This window comes from Anarhichas minor, unplaced genomic scaffold, assembly GCF_050575085.1.
Source record: "Anarhichas minor isolate MPS153535 unplaced genomic scaffold, ASM5057508v1 ptg000037l, whole genome shotgun sequence".
NCBI classification, from domain to species: Eukaryota; Metazoa; Chordata; class Actinopteri; order Perciformes; family Anarhichadidae; genus Anarhichas; species Anarhichas minor.
The window spans coordinates 2,856,713-2,875,936 of NW_027466483.1; the positions used below are offsets into that span (position 1 = coordinate 2,856,713).

The window sequence follows — 19,224 nt, forward strand, 5'->3', positions numbered from 1 at the left end:
ATGTCGAAGTGTACCTGACCAATACACGGAACCCCACTGACAGGGTTCCCTGGGCGTCATTGGCAGCCCACTGCTCCCTATATACAGGGATGGGTCAAATGCAGAGACAAATTTCCCCCTTAAAGGGATCAATATAGTGTAATAAATTAATTTTTTTTTTTTTTTTTTTAAATCTTCAAGTTTATGAATTATTCCCTTCAGTATCAAAGTAATCCAGTAATTGTCTGTACATTTATTGGGACATAACGTACAAACAGAAACTGCTTATAGGCATACTTTTAATTTGAAAGAAATGTTAAACTGGGCTCCGAAGAACATACCAGTTCTTCGGAGCTGGACTGAGCCCAAAATCGACATCCGAGCAGAGAGGACGGGACTGAAACAACAATCAAAGGGGCCGAGGGGTTGGTCAATGTGTTCACAAGTAGCTGAAAACCGTTTTGACGTCCTCCATGTTCAAACAAGTCACATTTCACACTGAGTTGAAAATAAAAAGTAGAAGGACACGCAGTTCCATCTATAGTGGAAAACAATACTTAGAGATCCACTTTAAAATACAAGGATGTGGCTCCAATTTCAATAACAGGAACACCAGAGAGTTAAACAGCTGGTAACTGTGGCTGTAATTATTACTGGTGTGGGAGAGAAAAAATGACCCCTATGTGGACACCGGACGTGAGCAAAATTACTGAGGAGTGAAGGTAATGTTAAGATCGCCCCACCTCCTCTAGAAAAATACATTCAAATCTCTAACGTGCTCAGATTCGTTCCAGAGTATCACATGTTTAGAGTCACCGCGCCTAACTAACACCACGTGCTCCTCTGAACGAGGAAGGAGTCTCCCGGATGTGTAGGGGTGCAGCTCAGGTACACCTGGCTGTCCGGTGTGATGTCATCGCTCCTCAGCGGGGGTTACTGAGCACCCCATTGGTCACAGTCAGTTTGCTCCACCTCCTCTGACTGAGAAGTTTGCGATTCTGTTGAACCTTCACCCGAACATCGAACACCTCCTGGATGGCTTTCTTGAAGCAGTGGAAGTTGTAGTCGATCAGTCCTGTGAGGAACAGAGAGAGGACACCAAGTCTGTTACTGGACAGGTCGGAGTGGGAAAGACTCTTTGTCTTTATGAAACATAAAAGCCGATGAAGTTCCACAGCAAAAAAACACCAATAACAAGTACATTTTTCCACAACAATACCAGATAACAAGATAAGAAAAAAATGATATACATAGCAAAAATAAAAAAATGAAGAGCTGTAGAGGTTGGATTACCCCAAATTAAACGCCAGATTAATTGTTATTTTCATAAAAGATGCAAGATTTCTCAATTGAAAAAAAGCTGTTTTCATGACCTTTACACCTTTCTCAAGACTCCAACTGTCAACTACCTGCTAGCTACCTGTCACTAATAAAGAAGACCGCCCACCTTTTTGATCAGCTAAAAGAGACAGCCCGCTTTTCCAAACATCAAATTAACACAGAGTGACGCTCTGTCTTCCACAAAACCATCTTTGACAGACTGTAAATGTCCAGACACTGGCATGCAGAGAGCAACCAAGACAATAACCAAGAGTGAGGCTGTAGGTTTGGAAGTGTCGGCCCGTCGGTCAACCACGGTTCAAACTGAAATATCTCAACAACAGATGGTAAAGACAGTCATGGTCTCCAGAGGATGAGCCTGACTGACTTTGGGGATCCTCTGACCTTTCATCTCCATTCACATCAGGTCAAATTCTTCTTTGTCCAATACTTTGACTAAAAACAAAACTATTGACAGCTTGATACCAAGACATTCAGGAGTTTTAAAAATATGTCTCTTGTCCAACTTTATGAAGAAGCAATACTGAAGAGTACCCCTTTACCATGAGATTACTTTGAGGGAAAGAGTGAAAGTGAATTTCTCCTCAGTGTGAGTCTGATGTCATGAGAGAATGAAAGCAGAGCTCAGTGGTGGGAAATAATCTTCACCATACCTGTAAATTGTAAACTATGTTGTTGTTATAAGTATTTTACTTCCATGTATAATGTCATGAGGTCAGTACGGCAGGCTAGGGTGGGGTGGGGCAAGGAAATTCACAAAAACAGGCAAAAATCATAGGTTCCCAGAAAAATGTCAAGTTTTATTCTTCGGTTACTGGCAACTCAGCTAATTATTTTTATCAAACTCAAAAAGTCCAAAACCAACAAAAAGCGTCCAAGAGGAGATAATGCTTCGTTCAACGGAACAGTATTAACAAAAGTCAACTTCGTGTGTCTTCGGTTTCACCGGCCACCGGGTCCTCAGTCTGGCTCCATACTTTTCTTTATGCCGTTCTCCAGTACAGGTTAGTTCTTGGCTCTCCTTCCAGCCGTGTGCTCTCTTCCCTCTCCTCCTGCAGCTCTCCTGTCTCCTGTCCTGTCTTAATCAGGTGACTTAAATACCCACACCTGGGTGAGTGGCGAGGCCTTCTGGGAGCTGTAGTTCGTGCCTCGGCGGCCATTTTGTGATGTGGCTGCTGTTCATTGAAGGGAATGTAGCACCCATCTACCACCTGGCCCAGGCATGGGCAAACTACGGCCCGCTGGGCCGGATACGGCCCGTTGGGCTTTTTAATCCGGCCCGTTAAATATTGGTACAAAATTGTCCAAACTATAATAAAGAATAGGGCTGGGCAGTATACCGGTTTTAATTTCCCATATGATATGAATTCTTCACACACCATTATACCGGTGCATAGCCGAAACAACTGCTGTCTGCTTTCAACAGGCAGCTAAATGTATTCTTTGCCAATAGCGGTCAGCGCTAGTTATCTTATATGTATTGAGAGAGACCTCTAGTCATGGTCATAACTTTATAACACAACAATTAACAACTCACAACTAACGCTCTTTAACAGAGAAAAACACAACATCACACAACAGTCTGTGACACATAAACAATTTGTAACACTAATAATGGTACATTTATAAAATTTCACCGCCAAACTGCATGCTGGGTACAGCTCGCGAGCGAGCCTGCTTGCTAGCACAACAGTCTGCTAACAGCTGGGAGAGGCTCCGTCGCTCCAGTTACGTTACATTAAAGAACAGAACAGAGCGATGCAGGATGAACAAAGACAGACCGGAGATGCACCGATAGAGGCAGACACATATGCAAAGCTGATTACCGTGTAATATATGTGGTATTTGTTATAAATGTACATTGGTGCAAAGAGGGTGATAATAAGCTGTACAGGGAGGGGCTTAGGACCCAGGGGAATGTAGGTGAAGGAAACAGGAAGAGACGGAAGACACGCCACACAAACAGCTGTTGACCGCTCGTCAAGATCCTGCAGACCAGTGATTCTCAACTGGTGGTTCTTCGCGGACCCGTTTTCAGTGGGTCGCGAGCCTTTGCTTCATGCAGCGGAGTTATTCACGCTCCTTTCCAGCATTTACGGCACTTGTTCAGCGGTGCAGGAAAAACACCGACCAATGCGTTGTAAATCACGTCACGTGATGCAGTTTAGCCAATAAAATAAGGGTATTCTGATACGTTTCCTGACACCAGTGAGATGTACCCACACCATGACACAGGGGGGAGAGACAAGGAAAGACATTACAGAGCAGAACTCTGATAATGTTAGATGTGACAGTCAAATATTTGTATGATCTGGTCAAAGAATCAAACTGATAAAAAGACCACAGTTATTAACCTTTACACTAAAAACACTGTGTCAAAAATGACTGCTTAATAAGTAAGTGCATGATAAAATATGCATTAATGCGATAAAAAAATACCGTGTAAGATCCCAGCTAACTGATGCACATCTGTTCGAGAATTGCCACAACCAAACTGACACCAAACGTTGACGCACTGGTTAAAAAGGGTGACCAACAACACTGTTCCCACTGAAATGAAATGCAAGTTACTTTTTAGGTCATGGCTTTTACTTGTAATTTATATTAGTTCACACAAACACTCCATTCATCTGCTATTTGCCCACCCCTGACCTGGCCCCTTGTGATGCCACACATGTTAATGCTCATAATCCCGATAATGACTACATGATGAAATGAATAAAATCTGAAACACAGGCAGATGTCAGCTTCAGAGCGTTTAAGATCAAGAGACGCTAACAATCTCTATTTACACCTGATGGGGACAAATCATTAATGTGAAGCAACACAATAAATAGAACAATGTGAATAAAAATGACTTCACAGAAAGGCTTCAACAGCAAACTGTTCAGAAATAATGCAGCGTGAGAGAAGACAGACTTCTTCCTCTTATTCTTAGTTGCTGGGTGATTTGAGAAGGTAAAGAGGACACATAGTGACATGCTATCCTAACACACCTTACACAGATGAGGTGGGGTACACTGTGGGCGACTGCTCCATTGTTCTGATTCCTTTGTTCAGAGGATGTTCAGGGATGCGTGTGTGATAAACGCTGCGCTCCTAAAACACCCACAGTCTTATGCGCAGTGCATTTCCTGCCCCGCAATTTGGAAACAGGGGCTATATACATGGGGAAGCTTTCAGTTACTTCACCTCGGCAGTTTGCCCAAATCGGTTTCATGAACAAGTTTGAGGCGAGAAATCGCCAATCCCTTTGCTGAATATTCACTCATATTAGATCTCCAAGGCTTTCATTTATGGGGAGTGGCTTTGGAGGGAGGCCTGAAGGGACGGGCTCTCAGGTTTGCCGGCTTGGCGACTTTCTCGCTAGATTTAGCGACTTTTGGAGCTGGTGCCTCTGTTGTAAATAGTTTGATTGCATGTTTACTTTTATTGTGAAGAGCATGAAAACGGAAGTGATTTTACTGTGAAGAGACAGGAAGTAGCATGATACGTGCTTCTTCACGACAACGTGTGATGATGATAAGAAAAAACCTAAATGTCGGGTGCATGAGCGCGGTCTGTTTACTGTAACAGTTGTTATACTGCAGTTTCAGGAAGTAAAGTGTTCCGTTCAAAACCAGACGTGTCTTGGTCGTCAATTAGAAGCTCTACTTCACAACAGCCTCTAGCTACTTTTACTGAAAAGAAGTTGGCAACACGAGGCTGGGTTTTTCTGTTTGATGAATTTTAAAATCTGCCGTAATCTTACTTGTTTTTCAAGATTACCAACCCTAGCTTTAAAGGTCTATTTTGACCACACCAGGTTTGATGATTGTTGGATCAGTGGAAAGACTAACAAAGACATTTTTTCTTATTGTTGAATTTTGTCTCTTAGCTTGAATGAAGTGTGTCTTACAATCAGCGAGGTAAAATGACTTTTTTAAATTGTATGTTAAATTAAAATAGTCCAAATCCCTCGCTAGAGTATATAGTATAATGACATATATAATGAAAATATATATATATACAGTATTATATATATATACATAGCAGGAAAATAATACACTAAATTTGACCAAAATAACAGAGCTTTATTATAATCTAAGTGCATATACATACATTAGGCATTCAGCCTAATGCCCTACTGTAAGACACAGACTGCTCCAGGCTTCTGAATATATATGAACTGAGAGAAATGTATCAGACTGCTGAATAAAATGTACCTGTATAAAGATAACTACCGAAGCAATGAGAGTAAACAGCAGACATTAGGTACATTAAGTCACTGAGGACATCACAAGGATGCTGCTTCACACCTGCTGAGCAGCTCCACTTCATGTGACTGACAGTCAGTGAGACACAAGACCACAGGCATGTTTTACAGCTATTTATCTCTAGAAAGGTGCTACTTTAGGTCCTTAAAGTGGAATTCAGCAGCTACAAACAAAGCACTGACAGATAAGCTGTTAGATATTCTGAAAGATAGCTCAATGCAGATATCTGCTGCTGCAGAGGTTGACCTATGCCCAAGCCTGTGTGACAATGTTGGGAGTGAACGCTGCCCTTTTCTTCCATCACCAGCCAGTGGGTAAGTACCCTTCAGAGAGGCAGGGAGCCCCCTGCTGCTCCAGGGCAGCTCCCAGCAGCTGACCTGCCTGCTCCATCATTATGAAGCACTCAGTGTAGTGACAGAAGAGAATTCACACAAACCCACTGAGTTGTGCTTCCTTTTGTCTGTTTTACAGGGACAAAATAATCTATACAGAAGTTATTCAGGCTGTGAGTCGACTTAGGCCATGAGGCACGTTTATTTCTTTCGAATCACAGGCAATTCGATTCAGTTCATAACTGTTTCGTTGTTACAGTTGAAAGCAAACCACATCAGCATATTTGCTAAACTCAACAACAATCAACTCAACATCTTAAAAATTAATTGATTCAAGTTGATTGCATTTGCGCATTTCTTGACACTGTTATCTTTAGCTCCCACCAGCCGTTAGCTTCGCCACACCAGTCTCACTCCCAACCCGTCAAATACAGACGCCTGGTCAGTGGCTCTCAGCATCTAATATCCACGCACCCTTTAGTATCTGGATCAGGAGGCAACCTCCCGTTCTGAGAAGTGAAGCCAATGCAAAAGTGACTTAATTTCACTTGCATTCTCTCTAATGTCCATCAGGGGGCGACTCCTCTGGTTGTATAGAAGTCTATGAGAAAATGACTCTACTTCTCTCTTGATTTATTACCTCAGTAAACATTGTAAACATGAGTTTATGGTCTGAATCTCTAGTTTCAAGTCTTCTTCAATACATCATGATGTTCATTTAGTAAATGATGGTCCATTTAGAGTCAAACAGACCATAAAGCAGGGGATGCTTTAGGGCGGGGCTACCTTGTGATTGACAGATCTCAACCAGAGCCTTATATGGCATCTCTACGTGACTCCTCCTCAGTCCAAATATGGTCTTCTGTTCACTGGTTGAAAAAAACAAGATGGCGACGGCCAAAATGCCAAGCTTGAGGCTTCAAAACCGTAGTCCACGAACCATGAGTGATGTCACAACAGCTACCATTGGAGGTTGGATGGGTCAAACAACTTTCACCAAGGAGACCGCCGTTCGTGTCCTTTGTGAAACGTTGACTTTTTTATTGTAGTTTTGTTACGTAACTTTCACACTTTACGCCAATTGCTTAACATGTGTACTAATTTCACGTAACAAAAGTTACTTCAACTTGAACCACAATCTTTTACTAAACAGTTGTTTTTTTGTGTGCAAATAAACCTAAAACTTTAGTAAACTTTAGTTGGAAGTTTATTCTGAAAAGACACTGAATGCTGTAACAAGTGGAAACTGTACGTTTCCTGTTAACACAGGTAAGTTTATTTTGAAAAGACAGTACATATGTAACGGATAGAAACTGACATGCCGTCCCTGACACGTCCAAAACTGATGCTATGGGGGAACCTAGTTTGATCGTTTGAAGAGTAGGACCACTGACCAAGCGTTGGTATTTGACGAGTTCAGAGTGAGAAAGTGTTAGCTGGGCACTTTGTAGAATTTTAAGATTTGGATGTTTCTTGCTGAAATACCCCATGGAGTCAGGGTTAGCATCTACCTAAAAGTTTTTTATATACACAAGATTATACTTTCAACTTTTTTATCACAGAACCAGATCTCAAATAGAGCTCTTAATCTTTTGTGCTGCTCATTGAATCGGGAAAGTTTCACGCCGATGCAAGCCGTAGAAATACTCCAACTGTGAGTCACCTGACATTGTGTATGTGAAAAAATGAACGGGACCTTTACTTCCTCCACCAGGGGCGCCCCAAACCGCTCCTCCCAATTCGCAACTTCATGCTAGTTTACCTTTTCTCTCAAAACTTTCCTTACGGACGAAGCAGACCATAGCGAGGAACTTGGTGACCTCCTTCAGGTACATGACCGTGGTGTTGTTCAGGTGGATGATGGCCATGGACTCCTTGTCGTAGGGTAAACCGGCTTCACTGTCCGTCAGACTGATGGAGGGGAGACAGAAAAACACACTTCACTGAACTCCAGTGAGGAAAGACATAGTGTCCCTGTTTGAAACACAGGGAGGACTCCTACTGAGGTTTCAGGAAACAGACCTTTCTAGATGGTGGGAGGGGAAGAGACAGAGAAGGAAATGGAGGCATTGATAGGACCAGTTTGAAGGCAGAGAAGAGTCTGAGAATTTAAACAACAAGCAGAGCAGGAGGACGCAGAGAGAGGCTGAACGCTGTAGACGGAGAGGACATGCTGTTCTTTCTTGCTTCTCTCTTGTAATTTATTCCGCTTTCGCACAAAAAGCCAACAAACAAAAGAAACACTGTTTTGTTTTCTCCGTTCCACCCGATGAATATACATGATGTCTTCCTGGTTCACATCTTTGGGTTTCCTTTTCTTTTGGAGCCACATAAGACGTTTCATTATTCCGTATAAATACTCAGCATCGCCTCTTGTTGCCGCAGGACCCCCCAAAAAGCCAAAACAAATGGCCACGTTTATTAGCGCGACCCTTTCATCACGGGGCTTCACAGAAACTGTATGTGAAAAGCCAGCACCAGACCCTCAGCTCAGGACTTCCACAGAACAGATTAACAGAACGTCTAAATCTGGGTCAGCACTCGGATAAGACAGCCACACTTTGCAAGTGTGAAGTTCTGTTTCCTGCTGTGGAGTAAGCAAAGCAAATAGGACCTGAAGTCCCCTGCACTGTTAAGAGAAGTTAAGATAATCCTTTATTAGTCCCGCAGTGGGGAAACTTACAGGATCACAGCAGCAAAGTGGACAGTGCAACAAGGTACAGAGTAAAAAACAAGAGCAACAAGTAATATAAATAATATATAAACAGTAAGAGTATCAACTAAGTAAAAAAGTACAACATTTTTAGCTAAATATAACTAAAAATAGAAATATTATATATACAGAGTATTTTGTTATTGCACAGTGTAATTATTGCACAGATGTTTAGTGTTAGTGTTGTGTGGTCTACTGGGAGCACAGCTGGTTGTGCAGCCTGACAGCAGCAGGAAGGAAGGACCTGCGGTACCTCTCCTTCACACACCACATATACATATATATATATATATATATATGAAGGAAGGACCTGCAGTACCTCTCCTTCACAGGGGTGAATCAGCCGGTGGCCGAAGGAGCTGCACAGAGCTGCCAGGGCGTCTCTCATGGGGTGGGAGGTGTTGTTCATCAGGGATGATAGCTTAGCCATCATCCTCCTGTCTCCCACCACCTCCACCGTATCCAGTGGACACCCCAGCACACTGCTGGCCTTCTTGACAAGTTTGTTGAGTCTGTTCCTGTCAGCTGTCGAGATGCTGCTGCCCCAGCAGACCACTCCATAGAAGATGGCTGATGCCACCACAGAGTCAAAGAAGGTCCTCAGGAGAGCTCCCTGCACTCCAAAAGACCTGTTTCCTCAGCAGATAGAGTCTGCTCTGACCCTTTCACATTCTAACCTCGTATTTAGTTTGAATCTGCTTTTATTCTTTACACGTAGCAACACAAGTTCAACCAGCAGGTCACAATGTCAAGAAATCACCAGAAAAAGTACCGAAGTAGGTACTCGCAGGTTCCTGACAAAACAACACTTGTTCAGTAGAACTCTTAACTTTTGTTCTGATTTTTAAGGACACTTTCACTTCCTATCGTTTTCTATTTCGCCTGGTTCGGTTTCACAGCGCACAAATTAAAATGGACCAAATAGAAGAAATAATTTGCTGAGGGGCGGGGCCAACGTTTTTTTTAACTTTTACTGGGAGTTGATGTACTGTGAGCATGAATCCCTTCTCCTCCAGTTTATCTTGAATGACTTTAAAAATGTCATTATTTTTTACTTTATTTAGCATATTCTGTTCTCTTTGGCCCAGATGTCAAGCAAATCTCTGACCTCTGCAGAAATCCCAGTCAGTCCTCTCCCACTCATGTTAACAAATCCTTTACCTGTTTACATCTCAACAAACACCCGCGCAGTGTAGTGGTTGATTTTTGATAAGCAGCTTTGTTGATTATGCTCAAGTCTTAATATCGTACTGCTAACTTAATAACTTTTAGCTATCTGACTAATGGTGAGACACCACAGGGTCTCACTATCAGGAACTCAGTAATGGACACCCACAGAACACAATAGAGATTGGATTGTCTTCACTCCACGTAGTTTTCTTTGCATCACAGAGTACAAGCAAATCGAGTTGTCCCAGGTTCAACTAACTTCACAATGGAAATGTACATCCTTTTATACCCTCACTCTGCCCCAGGCCTGGTAACCCATAGACCCCCCCCCCCCCAAGGTTCCTGTCTCTCTGTTTCTGAGACATATTTCAAGACACACATACATTTTCCTTCCACAGCAGACAGCCTGCATTTTGGTTCACTTCCTGCCATTGGGACGGATTATGTTCTGACTGCAGTGGAAGCAGAAATGGTCAGAGACCGCAACTCGTAAGCGGTCTCAGATCTGTTATCTCGGTCTGTATCAGAGTATGATTACTGTGTTCACAACTGCCCCAAACAAGCCGCACCAGATTTTGATTAAAACGAGGCGGCAACCTCCGGTTCTGCCGAGTGAAGCCGATGCGGAAGTGTAGAAGTCTATGAGAAGATGACTCTACTCTCTTAATTTAAACATGAGTTTAGGGTCTCAATGTCTAGTTTCAAGTGTTCTTCACAATACATCATGATATTTATTCGGTATCTTCTGTCCATCGGTTGCAAAATAGCCAAGATGGCGACGGCAAAATCGTTTAACTCCAAGCTTCATAACGGCAGTCCACAAATCAATGGGTGACGTCACGATGACTATGTCCACTTCTTATATACAGTCTATGATTATAACGTAAAATGGACTAAATGTTCACTTTTCAAAGTGTCCTAAATGCAGAAAGGTGGTTTTCAGCCCGAGGTGCAAGATGGGCAGTGACTCTGCCAGGAACTTTGGGGAACAGTTGGGAGTTAACTGACAAACGAATGCTGGAAGACACCTTAAATCCTTGAAACTTCAGAGGACATTGAAAGCGTGACGGAGATGTGGAGCAACCAAAACACAGCCCAGCTCCATCAGATGGACATGAGGGGTAAGTCGGGAAAAGAAATACACTCAAAGGGTAAAAAATACACTTCAGGTTGCAGTTACATGTGTGTACACAGCTGTCCAGACTGAAACTGGGCAATAGACGTGTAAAACGGTGGAAAGCCATCATGAAGGCCGGGTATATGAGGGGAAATGCTTTGAGAAAGAAATGTCGCTGTTGAAAATCTTTAAATGTAATTTCAAAATGAACTCTATTGTATTGAGGTAGAGGCAAAGGTGTTTTTTGTAATTTGGGCAAAGCAATCTTTTAAATGCCTGAGGGTGTTTTCTTGTAGTTTGTTTGCTTGTGTTCACACAGCAGCATTTAAAGCAGACTAAACCTTGTGATGCTCAAGGAAAATGCTCTCTACTGAGTCAGAGTTTACATTCAAGGTAAACAGAGGGTAGAAGAAGAGCAGACTCCGTTCTGTTCCGGAAATAGATGAACGCGCTACTTTCCAATTTCACAATGAAGGGACAACAACACAGTTTTATTTATTGGTCTTCTTGGTCATAATTTATTACATTGTTTGCATTTATATTTAGGCAAACGATAAAGTTTGAAAACTAGGCTGCAGCTCGAAAATACACACAAAGTACACAGGCTACGAGAGTAGGTTCAACCCAAGACGGACACAATCGAGGTTAGATCATGGTCCCAACGCAAATGAACCGAATCAGAGACCATTTGTAACCGGACCGGGACCACCTCTTCAGCACGGTCTTCGTGTGGTTGTTTAGGTGCGCGAGACACACGATCGCTGTGTTCTTACCAGCCTGATGGAACCGCACCGAGGGGGTCGACAATGCAGGGTTCCATCCAGCCCAACTAAACAAACTAAACAATCCAACTAAACAAAGATGTTGATGTTGAAAAAAAGCCCTCACACACGTACAACGCCACTCTGATGCCACAGTGCAGGGTAACTCTGTAGCACGACAGGTCCATCCATCCGTGGTCAAAAGGTGCCTTCTGCGAGATAATGTGTACTTTCAAAAAGATAATCCTCCCCATCACAGTGGCAAAAATAATTCAAGGAACATTCTGTTTCAAGGGCAAAAACATTTTCAAAGAAAATCGTCTGATTTCTTCTTCATGGCAAGCTTCATGAAGTGACAGTAGTTATTAAATTTATTTTATGTTCATAATCTTTTTTCTCACTGACCTTCTTTTGAATCATTTTGAATGTGTTTGATTTCCCAGTGGAACTTTATTTCTGTACAAATTCTATTTATTTTGTTTTACCTCAATGTTTCCATTTTTTCAGTTCAGGTTTTGTTTTTTTAATGTAAAGTTGTATATACCCTCTTAAGTGCTTCCCTGACCTAATGCCCCTCCCTGATTCTCTCTCCCTCTCTTGAGTGTGTGTTTCAGTGGAGACAGGTGTGCTGGAGGTGGAGCAGAGCTTCACCAGCTGTATCCCATCCCAAAATCAAGACTTGTACAAAGACTCAGTTCTGCCACATTCACCTTGACAGATTGTAGTTCCAGCCAGTTCTTGGTAGAGATTTGCTCATTTCCTGTTTCCCCTCGCCTGAAACCCTGTTTCTTCTGTCCCTGCAGTTCGTCTGCTCTCCTTTGGCCCTTGTTCTCCAGCTTTTCGTCTCGTCAGCCACAGCTCCTCTGCTCTGGACTCCCTGCTGGACTCAACCACAGCTAAGCCTTCGCCCAATACAACCAGCCACCGGCCCGATTGTCCACGCTTTCAGTCATCCCCTCTTCCCTGCTCTATCTCCCATTATCTCACTCTGCAATAAAACACTTCGTCTTCATTCCTGCCTCCTCGTCTGTGTCTGCACTTGGGTTCACCTGTTCTGCTGCCCTAACATTTGCACACCAACTCCATATTTTTCGGCAGTAATTGTGGCACATTTTAAAAGTAAACAACCTCATATTGTGTCAATCATGTTTACACGCCGACTCCGAAACTTTATTCCTCGGTAAAGTTTTCTTAACGGGTTTGAATTTTCTAAATTTTTTGCATCAGTCAGTGTTGTTTGACGGCTCGGTGCCACCGTAAATGAAAACATCATCCAAAACATCATGTGATGAGCTGAATCACTTTGTTCATTCATCTCCCAGCACAAAGCACTTAAGGACAAACAAAATAAAGAATACAGAGATGCAGAATTTAAATTGACGTGATCGCAGAATAGCTTGGAATAATGCATGGTTCCAAAACAAAGGACGTAGGAAAGATCAGAGAGGAGGGATTGTGCTCTAGGCAACTAAACCATAGCTTCTTGCTAATGCCATTCGTTCATTAGCCCCGTTTGGGACCCACGTAATTAATTCAGTTTTGTCTCACACAGAACAATAAAATGCATCGGACTCAATGTGCAAAGTTTCTGATCTTAACGATTTTATTGGTTGGTGGATTCAAAAAAAGACTACAAAAAATACGGACTTTACTTGCAAACGCCGTCAAGGTGATCCATCAGCATGCTGAGCAGCAGATTCAATGGCTCAATGACTTTTAAAGACGGCTTTCTGAACACGATGTGATGGGTTTTCAGTAGTCACCGTACACTGGAGAGAAGGTGTTTGGGGAAATGGAACACATTTCACAAAACATCTAAGTAGCTGTGAAGAACTATAACGGTTTCACAGGGAACTATTCTTACACAGCAGGCAGCAGCAGTCGTAAAGACAAAAACAGACAGCACCGGGCAGAACTTCGTCTCATTTCTGTACCTGAGGCATCGCTGACAACAAACACATCACACAGTAGAGACCAGAGAAAAAAAGCATCACTACGCGGCAGATGCAGAATTAAATGCAATTATCAAAAGAAACAAGGGCATTTGCCTAAACATGATGTGGGATAAAAATAGTGGCTGAGATCCACAGATTAGAGACAAAGAAGAGAAACACGCACAGCTAGTGTGTGTTTGGTGAAATCCTCCATTGTTGTCAGAGATATAATTGCATTTCACTGACAAAAGAGAAGGCCAAGGAATATTCTAGTCACTTGAGCTTTCCAAGTGCAAAGCATGCCAGGTTTCTCACAAGAGGAGTAAATAAATGAAACGAGGTGGAGAAAGAGTCCATTTACTAAAGCCTCTAATTAAGGACAATAACCCAGATGTGCTGTCTTGATAATGACGGCAGACTTCTGGACAACAATCTGCTGATTACTGCGAGCAGGTCCAACACAATTCCAGGACACAGGTGAGCACCCACGTTATTGAGGGTTACTTGAGCGGAGAGTTCGCTGTGTGTTTACAAAGAGAACACAATCCACAGTAGGGATGGCTCTCGTTAGGATCTTATAGATGCTAGTACTCTTAATCATTATGCTACCATTTTGGTTCCTAATCGATACTCTTATTGGTTCTTTTTGATTATTTTGTGAGAAAAAAAGATGAATTAAAAAAGAATAAAAATTGCTTGATTATTCTTGTATGTAAACAAATAGTCTTTTTTGAGCAGCAATATAAGAAGTTCCAAAATCTTTCAAACACATTCTCAGCTAAACAATTATCTTAGAGATCATTTTTCATTGATTATCCTGTTCTTATGATAAAACTCCGTATGACAACGCTAACGTTACCTGCAGTGGATGAGGATGGACTGCTGCTCCAACAGTAGAAGACTGAGCATTTCTGCAGATTGATGTTCTATGCGTTCGCTAAATGTTGTGATAAATTGCTGCTGTTACGTCCTTTACTTTTGAGGGTTTTATTGCATTTGAGACGACAGTTCACAGATCTCCTGGAGTACAATGTAGCCACACTTTGGATCTTTTTCTTCTCTCTGCCATGATGTGTGTCTCACACTTTTACTCTGTAAAAGTCAGAGCAGAACCGTTAACTCCGGACCTTATCAATAACTTTAGTTTTACTAATTTAGAACGGGCGGGGCATCCTTAATCCACAGACATCTGGCCTCCACCTTCATCCACGGCAAAAATGTAGCGGGAGTCCTGTTTGTGCCCTGAGCTACACATTCCCCAACACAGCTGTGATGGGTTAAATATTCACTCACTGCAGGCCAAATGTGGCCTAGTACATTTGAAGCCCTCAGCTGTGACACCTAAGGTGAATCACACACACCCCACCCGGCCCAGAGTAGGCATCGTGACCACACGTCATCCCACAGTGACATTGTTACATCGTCTGTGTGTTCCCAACCAACGTCACCAAAAATGTTGTTGGTTTCGAACCTTTCGGCGGTCGGCTTCTCTCTGTCTACTCATGTGTAGAGACATTGACTTCTGCTGTAGCCGAGAAGCTCGATGCACTGAAACACAAGCAAATAGACAAAACAGAAGAAATTGAGAACTATTTCAATTAGAAATGGAAATTTCCAGCCTTTTTTTTAAAGTAATAACTATGCCATGTAGTTGCGATGATTACTAGTTTCCGACTTGTTCATGTTAACAACCAAGTCAGAATTAAAGACCTGTCTACACGTATACATATATTTTTTAAACGGATATGTTCCTTAAAGTAAAATTCTGTCTACACTACCTTCATTTTACAAAACATCTCCGTTAACACGAACGCAAAAAAAATGACTCCAAACGCCCTCCAGGCTGGTAGGTGGCGATAAAGACTATGTCAACGATACGTCAAATACCAAACAAGATGATTCTGAGCATGCTCAGTGAGCTTAATTTACTTTGGCGATGTTAACAAATAGTGAGCAGTAGAGAAGCAGTAGCTAATTATTTCTTTATTTATAAAGTGTGATATTTGGTGCTAGGGCGAAAAACTAAATTTGACTCGTGGACGGACGATGAGGTGGAGTTGCTGCTAAGCTTCACTTGTTAATATAAGGAGATTAAAGCCAAAGAAATCGTTGTTTGGGAGTCTTGTTATAGGAATTATTCAGACATCTCAGTGGTCTTTCAGGAACAGTATCCTGCCAAGGAAGACTCTGAGAAGGTGGGGCCCGAAGTTCCTGCAAAAGACGTGACAAACATGGCAATAGTATCGACCAAGCTCAAGACCATCTGACAAGGGACGGTGCAGTGGACAGAGTGTGCTGCTGTTCTTTGAGCTCTGTGAGCGGTGGTGAAGGATTGACAGGGTTTACTTCAGGTCCGACTGACCTTCGCTGGCTGTCGTTGGAGTGAAACCATCTGTTATGTTAAGACCTCATCTTTTCCCAGACACAAAGTAACCAGCGTTTTAAAAAAATCTTTATTTAGTGACCTTAAAGTCTGTGTGCGTGTGGACGAGAGGCCAAAACGTAGAGGAAAATATCCGTTTAAAAAAAGATCCTTTCACGTGTAGACAGGGCCTAAGTCTGGGAAAGTTGGATTTTCCTGAAAGCTCTGATATAATATAATAATCTAAATTAAATTCATATAATGTACAATAGCTAACTTACAGTATTTTTAACCCTGACCCAACCAACTGCGACCAAGCAGCTGTCTAAAGTCTTTACCATCCATCTAAATGACGTGAGCGTGGCATTGGCCTTTGACTGTGACCAGAGTAGTTCTGAGTTCCCCATATAGTGTCCTCACCATTGTGTAGTGTTTTCCAAATGCCTAATGGGAATTATAAAAACCTATATATTGGACTCAAATTATGCCGCAGTGTATGTTAAAAGTTGTGTAACGGTAATGGTCACTCCCTGAGAGTGCAAAGCATGTGATGTCAAAGAGATTCAAATATGATTTTAATTTGCTGTTGTGGTGTGCCAGAGGCTGGTGAAACTGAACCTTCTACAGACAATCCTTTTATTTATTTGATCAAACCAGAGACAGACACCTCTCTCTGGCAATCTATGTATTTAATGTCAGCGTGTGCTCTGTGCATTGTTCTCTTTGATGTTGGAAACAAGTGAAAGAAATAATGACTCAGTGGCATGATCAAGGCCAATCATGCCATGCTGCTTTCAGCGGCAGACAAGACTCATTCTCAAAGATAACACTAACAAGCCAGGGACTGTTGCAGGAAGCTGGGGGAGGAGCTCGACGATTGTTCTGACTCTTGAGCTCTATAAAGGGCAAAGTAAAGAATGTGTGCAGTGTGGAGTAGTCATTTCTCTTTAAAAAAAACATTTCATATAGAAATACAGTAGGAACCTTGTATAGTGATTGTAGCTGACGCTGATCGGCGTATAAACGTTGCCATGACAACACCGGAAGTTGACTTCCGCGATTTGTATTATTATTAGTTTATTTCTGCAATTATAATACATGTTATGTTTACTGTAATTTTGGGTACCTTGTGTTAAACTCCTTATCGTTTTGCCCTTGTTTCACTGATGATGATAGACAAGCTTTTGTTGTTGTAACATGACCATTAACCCGGAAGTTAAGCGGAGCTCAGAAAGACGACAAATGGCGGGTGAAACCAGCGAACCTTTTCTTTCCCGTCATGTTGTTCTCCTGCTGGTCTACCAGGCAAACACGGTAAAGCTTATTAAGTTAACTGATTAAAGTACTGTTATACTTGTTGTAGGTGATGAGAGACAGAGTATTTGTTTCTTTGTTGTTTGTACATGAAGCTATTTTGTGTCTTCTAGTTTCCATGAGAGGACAATAATAAACGTGATCAGTAAGAAGCGTGGACTCTTTTATGACCAGTGTGGATACAGTGATCACGTCAAATTCATCACCATTTTTTCTGTATTTCTCATACAGATTATTATTTGTTATTTATTATGAATATAAAAAATGAAACGGATAGCTATTTACAGAATTTATATTGACAAAATACAGCACGTGTTCGGCTTCACCCAAAGATGTGTTCCCTGTGCGCATTCGTTTCCTGCCTCCATCACCAGCAGCCGTGACTGTTTCTTTTTGTGAGAGTAGACGACAGAAGGTCGCCTGAGGAACACCCACTTTCTCTGCTGCATGCTGTTGGCTTCTTTTTGGCAGTTTTCAAGAGCTTCGACTCGTTTTCATTGAGAGAAAATCACTTTCTTTTTCCTGCCATGATTTCAAAGTGCACGCAGCACCAGACGTCGTACATCGTACACTCGACGTCGTACACTACATGTATTCTAAATATCTTTCCCATTATCCTATTATCTCATTGCACAGCTACTGTCTTCCTCAGTTGCTTTGCTTCCAGCGCAGCTTGTTTTAAGTAGAGCTTTTATCCAATCAGATTTCACCTCTGTGCTGTCTCTAAGTAAAAAAAGTGAATCCCTTTGCAGTTTAAGTAAATGGGGACGATATTGTTGATTGTTATAGTCTACAACCAATCAGATTATTAGTTTGACATGTTGGGCGTATTCTTTGACGTGTCAGAGCTTCTAGCTGGCCTACAACTACGTCAGCATTAACTTGGAGCTTGATTGGTCAGTGGGCTAGCGTGACTGTTGGGAAAGTAGCTAGCAGAACTTTGTAGTAGTAAGAGTTAAAGGTTAAATATATGTAAGAAGTTTTTACGTGACATTACATTTTTAGCGTTTTGGCATGTTGGGCGGTGACAATCCTAATATCTGCTGCCTCTGGAGCGGACATTTTCAGCCCTCAAACGCATTAAAACGTATTCAAGAAATACAACTGGGGAGGCTCGACTGTCTTCACTGGCGTCCATGAATCGAGAAGGACTTCTTACTGGAACTAAAATGCACGGATGTACTGAACAACCATGAGATTAAACTCTTTGTAAACAAAGAAAGGAGGATGGACTTTGTCTTTAAATAGTGAACAGCAGCTTTGGCAAGTTAACTTCTTTTGTTTTTTTACATCTGCAGTAGCTTTACTACCGTTTTCTATTGTGTCGTTTTTATTATATGGTTAATATTGTTCCCTCTGATGTGAATAATATTTGAATGGCCCGTGTTCTTCAGTGTGTGGTGAAATACGTGTTTGTTGGAAAAACTTTTTTGTTTTTGTTTAGCTACTGTAATCTAAGCAGCTGGTTCCATAAAGTCTGTGTCCTTGTATGAACCAATCTTCACACAAGCTTTCTCAGCTGTGTTCTTCATTAAGTGTCTTAGTTGTCTTTCTTAATCGCTATCTTATCTGTTTGTTTACTTGTGACCGGGCGTCAAGGGTTGATAGTAAATCTGTTGTGTTCACATCAGTATATACGTAGGCTGATTTGCAACCATGACGTCTTCTGAGATTAGGATAAAATGACCCTTGACAGAACGAATTATCAAAGAAACGGATCCAACTGATGTCCAGACTTTATGCAAATCATTCTGTTCCAATGCACTTGTGTGTTATCCTCAGTATATATGTCAGAGACTCAGAGACAGACCTTTGAGCAGCCTTGATGCATAACCTGTTTGTGTTTCAACTCTGTTTCCTTCTTGCAAGAATAAATGTCCTGTTTACTGATTTTTACTTTTTACTGATGATGTGTTCTGGGCCCAACTGTCCCAAAATTCTACAA

General features: G+C 41.9%; 1 protein-coding gene across 1 annotated transcript in view; it reads right to left on the minus strand.

Annotated features, from left to right (window-relative positions):
• Window positions 1–404: 404 nt before the first annotated feature.
• rragd (ras-related GTP binding D) overlaps window positions 405–19,224 on the minus strand; it is a 70,200-nt gene continuing 51,380 nt past the window's right edge. The window contains exons 6-7 of the mRNA XM_076107009.1: window positions 7,671–7,819; window positions 405–1,054 (exon numbers count right to left, since the gene is read on the minus strand). Of these exons, the coding sequence (XP_075963124.1) occupies window positions 903–1,054; window positions 7,671–7,819 (301 nt within the window). The 3' untranslated portion in view covers window positions 405–902. The remainder of the gene's footprint in view (window positions 1,055–7,670; window positions 7,820–19,224) is intronic.